General features: G+C 34.3%; 1 protein-coding gene and 1 pseudogene across 2 annotated transcripts; one reads left to right on the forward strand and one right to left on the reverse strand.

The window, feature by feature from the left end:
- LOC106323805 overlaps nt 1–1,689 on the forward strand; it is an 8,946-nt pseudogene extending 7,257 nt beyond the window's left edge.
- A 2,505-nt stretch (nt 1,690–4,194) lies between these two features.
- Nucleotides 4,195–7,181, reverse strand: LOC106325176 (UPF0725 protein At2g20620-like). 2 transcript variants are annotated; one of them, XM_013763198.1, is made up of 9 exons: nt 7,061–7,181; nt 6,898–6,987; nt 6,732–6,815; nt 5,656–5,808; nt 5,345–5,557; nt 5,091–5,271; nt 4,868–4,989; nt 4,706–4,792; nt 4,195–4,621 (listed from the first exon to the last, which is right to left on the reverse strand). In XM_013763198.1, the coding sequence occupies exons 1-9, from the start codon at nt 7,109–7,111 to the stop codon at nt 4,406–4,408; spliced, it is 1,197 nt and encodes a 398-aa protein (XP_013618652.1). In that variant the 5' UTR covers nt 7,112–7,181; the 3' UTR covers nt 4,195–4,405. The 2 variants fall into 2 exon arrangements, with proteins under 2 accessions (XP_013618652.1, XP_013618653.1); XM_013763199.1 differs by having other exon boundaries at nt 4,263–4,621; nt 4,868–4,983.
- Nucleotides 7,182–7,954: the final 773 nt, after the last annotated feature.

Raw genomic sequence — 7,954 nt, forward strand, 5'->3', positions numbered from 1 at the left:
ATAATATCTTATACAATAAAGTAGACTATGCTCTCTCCTCCTTCTTCCACGTCCTCAAGGAGAGTGGGGCTTTTACCGACACATGTCGTCCTCTGCGATTGTTTTCTTCGGCTGTTTTGTAATTGAGTGTTTGAGAGCTTGACTTTTATTAAAATGAATAGGTTAAGCCCGTACCTTTAGCCTGTTTAGAGACTCGATCGGTGTTAGGGTTCATCGTCGTCTTCCTCTTTCACATGCGACCTCAGCATCGATCCAAACTCTGTAACGTCTCCCCGAGCCATGTAATAAGCTTCATGTAACCAGATCATATCCTGGATCAAAACTCCTGGTTGTTATTATATTAATTCCATTATCTACTTTCGTTCCTATCACGAAACCTACGAAAAGTTTTCCATCGCAATCGTCGCCACCATGACTGTGCTATTATCTACAAATCGAGGTTCGTTATCGTCTTTTTTCTCAAATGGTATGCATGTTTCGTTTTCCTGATTCATCTATTTTCGCTTGCTGGTTTGATCTTTTGTTATCTTGTCCTGTTTCATTTCTTGAGAATTGGTTGAGTTTTTTTCATTCGTCAATCACCTGATATACCAAGTAATATGATTGGTTCTGTCAATGAAATTGAGTTTTTGATTCTGAGAATTTTGCGATTTCGAATTCTTAGATTGCTTTCATTTGTAGATCAAGCAAGGGATTCATGATTGCATAGACTTATGGAATCAGAAGTGTATAGGGAATGAAATCTTATTTGAGTTTTTGAATGTAGATAAGGCTGAGAAGAAGGTGAAGAGTTCGTATTTTGATTTGCCGGCTATGAACGTATCCTTTGCATTTCCTCAAGCAACTTCAGCCTCTTAGTTCACACCGTGCAGTAAGGATTTTTTCAGAGAATATACATTTTTTGTGATGTTTTGTTGTGCTTTTGCTTCAATCTGTGTGTTTCTCTATACTTGAAGCTTTAGACTATTATCATTTTAATGAACTATTGACTCCGGAGGAGCAGGCTGTTCATGGAGAAAGAAGTTGCCCCCATTATGACGACAGAGGTTTGTCTATCTTCATGTTTGTTTGTTTACTTTGATAGTATCATTGCGTGACATCATCCTTTTTCTTTGATTTTTACTCATCAGTACTGGGAGAAGGCAAAGTTTCCATTCCATATCATTCCAAAACTTGGAGCTTTAGGTGTTGTTGGGGGCTCTACTAAGGTAAGTTGAAATGCTTTGTTTCTGTTTTTTTTTTTATATGTGGATGGAAGATTCGTTTTTTTAATTTGGTCGGGCTTCTTAGGGTTATGGCTGTCCTGGCCTCTCCATCACAGCCAATGCCATTGCAACAGCAGAGATATCTAGAGTTGATGCATGCCGTGGGACTTTTAATTTGGTGAATACCTCTTTGGGCATGCTCACTATTGGTAAGATGTCCTTAGCTTGGAGAAGGTTCCATCTCAAGACATAGACTGATATTTAATTAATGATCCCACATCAGCTAAAGACTTGAATGTATATCTTCTCTCTCTCTCTCTCTCTCTCTATATATATATATATATATGAATTGTCAAGGACTAACCTCAACGTTTAAATTGTCTTTAATTTATTTTCTCTTAAATGATAGGAGAAGTACGAGGACTACTTGAAGCTCAAATCAAGAGTTGAGATCCTACAACATTCACAACGGTACTCAGCGTAATTCATTACACATCTTGAAAAGTAAATACTTACTTCAAGTCTCCAGCTACTTAACTCTTCTGTCTTTAGGCACTTGATAGGTGAGCCGGTATGGGAGTAGATGAGCTTGAGCAGCTAGAACTTCAAGTAGATACATCAGTACGACAAATAAGATCCACAACGGTATCAAAGATGCACACGATATGTCAACTTCCTCAGGTAACTAAGTACAAAGGTGTATAGAAAGCAAGTTTGTGACTGTTTCTGAGCTTAATGCATGTGTCCTCAATTCTTACTCACATGTGCAATCATAACTTTCTTTCATCCTTTTTAATTGCTTCATGTCTTCATTATCTCATTTGTTATTATAACAGATTGTGGATTTCCTTGGCACTGGAGAAGTTGTTAGAATTGAAACTACTAATGGGTGGTGTCTGCCCGTGCATTCTCTTCCTTCACATGTTCATTGTGCCATAACGCCAGCGCAGTTGGGGCTCTCAGTTTATCAAACTTTAGGTTCTACACTCACCACTACCAAACAATATCAACGCTTTTATGCAGAGGATGTCTGCACCGTCAAGAAGCCTCACAATGGTTAGCTTCGCATCATTGGGAGTGTCCAAGCCCGATCATGCTCCTTTTGTTTCTAATTTTCTTCCAAGTTTGAATAACCTGTTTAGCAAGTCCCTTCCTCTCTGAATCTCTTTGTGTAGTCAACTTCAGAATATTTTCTATGTTTTTTCTTCTCAAAATTTTCATCTTGCTTTGCTTGGTCACTTAAAAGTCTATTGGGCCCAATCTTAATTTATAAAAACGTAATTATGAAAGCTCAGTATATCTTCCATTTTAGGCCGGAAAACCATGTTGCATTGTTATTTTTCCAATGACAAACAGATGCTGAGTTTGCAAACGAATTTGAGGAAATGATGGGCCCCAGTAAGATCATAAGAACGAAAACATGACTTATGATTTCTTGCCGATTAAAAAATAAGTTAAATTAGCAGAAGCTTCATTATATGATTCAATTGGTTTAAAAACTAAGCACCCTAAGAAACTTTAGAATAAATAGTACAAATATCATTGCTTAATTAAAAAAATAAGAATCCTGAACAAATTATAAATAATAGTTATATTATTAATAAAATGAAACGTCAATATTAAAAAAACATATACTATGATTGTCTCTTACAAATTCACACTAAATAAAACTTATCATAGATAATCTTGATAAAAAATAACAATCTAACGTAAACAAACATTCATTTCATCACAAAGCATTGACCCAAAAAAACAAACTCTTCTGAATAAATGGTCTTTTAAACAAAATGTTACAAGAAGTCAAGAAAATTGAGAACTTAAACTCACCATCTATAAGACATAGCTATAACACCTTACATTGCTTTCAATTTTGAACTCTCATAAATAACCAAAGAATGAATAACGAACATTTTCTGTCTTAGAAGTTCTCACACCAAACAAGATCTTCAGGAGCAAATCCCTGGCGCACACTACAAGTCTACATCCACAGCCCAACACACAACAATCTATTATTTCCAGCTACCATCTATCACCGACCATCAAGGTAATTTTAATGACTCAACAATTGAGGGCACAAAATTCATGTTAACATACCATCAAATAGACAACCCCGACTCAATCCTGCTTATTCAAGAGACAACTAATACGTGATGAAATTACTAACATCTATCACCGACCATCAAGGTAATTTTAATGACTCAACACTTGAGGGCACAAAATTTATGTTAACATACCATGAAATAGACAACCCCGACTCAATCCTGCTTATTCAAGAGACAACTAATACGTGATGAAATTACTAACAGCCGAAGACAATAACATAACTGATGATCTTGAAGTTACTCTTACCATCACAGACTACAACCAAAACGAGATTGCAAGACTTGACGTCGACCTTATCATCACCGATCTTGAGTGAACTAATATAAGCTCTCCCATATGTAGGAAAATCATCTATGATTCAACATTATTACAATTTATAAGACGGGTTTTTAGGTTCCAATTTTTAGTTTATTAATATACTATTTTGGATATTCGTTTTAATTTTCAAAAAAAATATATAAATGTTTTTCCTCATTTTCTAATATGTTCCATTGTTAGAATTAGTTTCTTACCAAAAACTAAAAGAAAAAAAATATGTGAATTCATTACAGATGTTTAAATTCAGATTAATCTCTAAAATAAAGTTTCAAATGTTGTTTCTTCTATATACTGTCCACATGGTACTTAACAGTATAAGCATGTTTTCTAAATAAGACATCAACTTTACTTTATGTCTAAATTCCAACTAAATAAAATTTGTTACGATATCAGCTTTTTATTCTACTTTTATTCAATCAATAAGTCACAGTTACTTATGTTATTCCACTTTGAACTAAGCTGCTTCAAAACAAAGTAATATAGTACTTTCGCTAATTAACCACTATCAAATGCATCAGAAAAAGATCATTTTCTTTCAACATATTTTTATATATGTGAACATATATTCTTTACGAAGATCATAAATAAATTGTAAAATTCACGTAAGAACAAAACATACGAATCTGGCGCTAGCACCGGAATACCAGTAGTAAAGTTTAAAAGACAACATTACGATTACACAAGGCGTTAAATCAACTTAAAAGATATACTTGCTAGCGTAGATAGAAAACTACAAACGTTTATAATTTCTCTCATAGTCAACCTCAGAGACTATCACATCACATGAAGCACTTGGCTTCAAGGGATAGATGCTCTGGAATCTCATCCCTTGTCCTCCTGATGATACCTTTCCACACACCACCGCAACTTGTTTTGAAGGTTATGAAAAAGACTGCATTATCCAACAGCTCAACCTCTTTCAGAGAGTCGACAACTCCTCTGGTTTGCACAACAACTTTTCCGAGCTCCAGGGGCTTTGAACGCTCAAACATGAACTGCAACACAAGACCAAGAAGAGATTCCTTATAATAACATATTATACACACAAAAAAAAAAAGTCTTTTGTTTTGGGTACTCACCGGATCCGTCTGCTTCTTGGTGTACAAGGCTAGTTCAGCGTAAAGATGAAGCCATTCTTTGGCTTGTTCCACCTCTGATTCTTTCATCTGAGAAATAAATAATCAATGTCAGCAAAAGAAAAAAAGAATTAAAGAGGAGGGAGGGAGGGAGGGGCTCATGACCTCGTAGTATTGCATCAGCAGCGTACTAGTGGCATAGTCATCAGGCAACCAATCGGGCATGTTGCCTTTGAAAAGCTCATCCACGGAGAGTGTGTCAAATCCACATTGGAATACATCTTCCCCTGTGGTAGACATGACCAACACAAGTAAATAATATAAGAGAGAGAAGGTGGTCTTTTTTTTTTTGAAGATATAAGACCATTTTCGCATTAATTTTTTTTACCAGAAGGAGGAGGTGGGGGCAAGGGCCTGCAGCAGGTTGTGATAACATGGAAGCAATCTTTATTCTCAGTGGCAAGCCGAACATTTGTTTCAAACCTGCAAGTGTAATTGCGTGCTGGATCCCTTGCCTCTAAGGTCTGGTCATAAGCTCGAGGCAGACCCAAACGTTCAAAGTGTGTCCCCTACAAAATCAACCACGTCATCAATGTATTATATATATGGTTAAAACAGAAGCAAGAAAAAAAAAAGAGATACCTTTTCGAGATTGTAGCAATGGAGTGCGATTTTAGCAAAGAGCAGTGGCTTGGCGTGCATAGCATCCTGAGATTGAGAGTAATTGTAACCGCCAGGGGCAGTGGGACTATAAGTTGGACAAGGAGTGTACCGATGATGAAAGGTTCTTCGATATTCCATGTTAGATGGAGTTGGTGACTGTATATATACCGCCCGCTTGCCCGGTTTGGGTTCCTTCAGAGAATGAACATCAACACCGATTTAATGCAAAATAATACAGGAAAGAGCAAAACTTTAAAAAAAAAAATAAATAATAACGGGGAGAGGGGTACCGGTAGAAGAATAGCATCCAGTAACTCGTTCTTCAGCTCGTCTTGAGGAGTAGAAGGCAATTTTATGGCCACTGGACTCCCAAGTGGTGGGGCCGGGGGGAGGAAGCTCCCCATACAGCTAAAGAGAGCGCTCAGAGCCCAATCATATTTTATCTAGAAGAAATCACCTAGTTGTTTTATGGTCTAGATTAAATTGTGTGATGTGGTGTCCTATTTATACATGAAGTATGTACGATAAAACAAATCCTAGATGGTATCTCAAAAATCGCAGGAAATAATTAGATTTCTTGAATTTAGGAGATATTATTGGTATGTTAGCCCATTTTTTGGAGCATAAAAATATGTACGTGAGTACTATTTAATTATGTACTAGAGCTTGACCCGTCCGGTATTTATTTTATGTTTTTAGTTTTTTTTTGTTTATATTAAATGATGTATTTGTAGTATTTAAACATAAATTTATATTGAAAGTTAATCTTTACAGTTATAATAAAAATAAAAATTAAAAATTTAATAAAATATTTTGATATAAATTTAATCCTAATTAAAATAATGTAGAGGTGGGTCATAAATTTGTCCAAATTCAAAATCTTAGCATCCCTTAAAAACAAAGAAAATAAATTTATAAATACATAAAATATATAAACATATTTGGAACTATAATATCTATTAAAATAAATTTGTTAAATAAAAATAATCTCTGTTGTTGTTTATTTCTAGAGCAAGTATAATTTATACCCGTGACTGTATAAATATTAGCTTTCGCTTTAATTTTTTTCTTTGTACTAAAGGTATAATATATATTTGTAAATTAAAATGTATTACATAATTGTTAATATAACATTTTAAAACATAACAATTTTATTTATTACTTTGAATTATTATATTTTGTGATTTTAATTGTCTATTATATCACAATGTGTCATATAAAAAATCCAATATTAATTGGACTTATATTATGAAAGCATTATACTAATAATATATGTATAAAGTATTTTATATTTTATTTATATGTTATATAAATTGATTATGATGTGTATTTTTTTATTTTTTTATTTATTACTAACAAATATTACATCAACAAAACCCTGTGCTGACGGCTTGTAGGTCGGAGGCGGCGGTACCGGTGGCGGTGGTGGCGGTGGAGAAGCACCGAGTTCCTGAAGGATATGCACCACCAGGTTTTTAAAAAAACGCCCACCACAAAATAGATATGACAAACTAGAAAACAAGCCAAATTACCTTAACACTCAATGTGTTACTGTCAGCATAACTTGGTGATGTTAATTCATTTAACGGCTGGTCTGGTGGTAGAACAGCAGCATCGTGTTCCTTCAAGAATAATATCACCGACTTAATGCAAAATACCCAAAAAGAGGAGACGGCAACTAAAGAATTCAATTACCTTATCACTCAAGGTATTACTATCTCCCTTCTTCAGCACCGCGTCGGACATTCTCACCCAAAGAGACGATGCGGGAAATGAAAGAAAGACACGTATCTTTTTCTCTCTCTTTCCCAGAAATAAAATCAACTCTCCCGAAATTCTCTCTACTTCCTTTATATACGGTTAGCAACTGACATAGTTAGTAATTGGGCTTTTCTAAACTTTGAAGCCCAATAATATAATCCAAACGGAACAAATAACTAAACCTAGCCGCATTGGATACGAATCGTTATACAAAAATATCCAAACCAAACCAAAATCCAAACTAAGATCCAAAAATATCTAAAATTACTTAAATATATTAATGTTGTAATATATGTTAAGGTGAATTATATATTTTAGAGTATTCAAAATATTTTTGTAGTTTGTTGTATTTGTTATTTTGAATACCTTTTAGTTAATTTAGATAGTTTAACTATTTTTAATTAGATTTTTGAATAATTTCTATATTTTTTTTTAAAAAAATTGTCATTTTTGAGGTTTAAAAACTATATTTTGGACGATTTCAATCTTTGGTTACAATCCGATCCGAACCGAATTCGGAAGGAACCGAACCGAACCTGGCCCTATAATTAGTAAAACCCGAACATGACTTATGAGCGTAACACCGAAAATCAGAAAATCCTAATCAACCGAACCGAAACCGACAGGCCCCGAACGACCAGGCCTAGGAACAAATCATTATTGCAATAATTTGTCCACTCACAAAATTTGAATTAGTTAATTTTATAAATTTTAGATGATTTTATGTGAATTGAAAATTTAAAAAATCTATTATAAAACCAAGATATGTAGATTTTGTTGTCTGTGACTAAAAAATCTATTAAAACACCTTTAAAACAATTTCAGAAT

Source organism: Brassica oleracea, chromosome C2 (genome assembly GCF_000695525.1).
Source record: "Brassica oleracea var. oleracea cultivar TO1000 chromosome C2, BOL, whole genome shotgun sequence".
Taxonomy (NCBI): Eukaryota; Viridiplantae; Streptophyta; class Magnoliopsida; order Brassicales; family Brassicaceae; genus Brassica; species Brassica oleracea.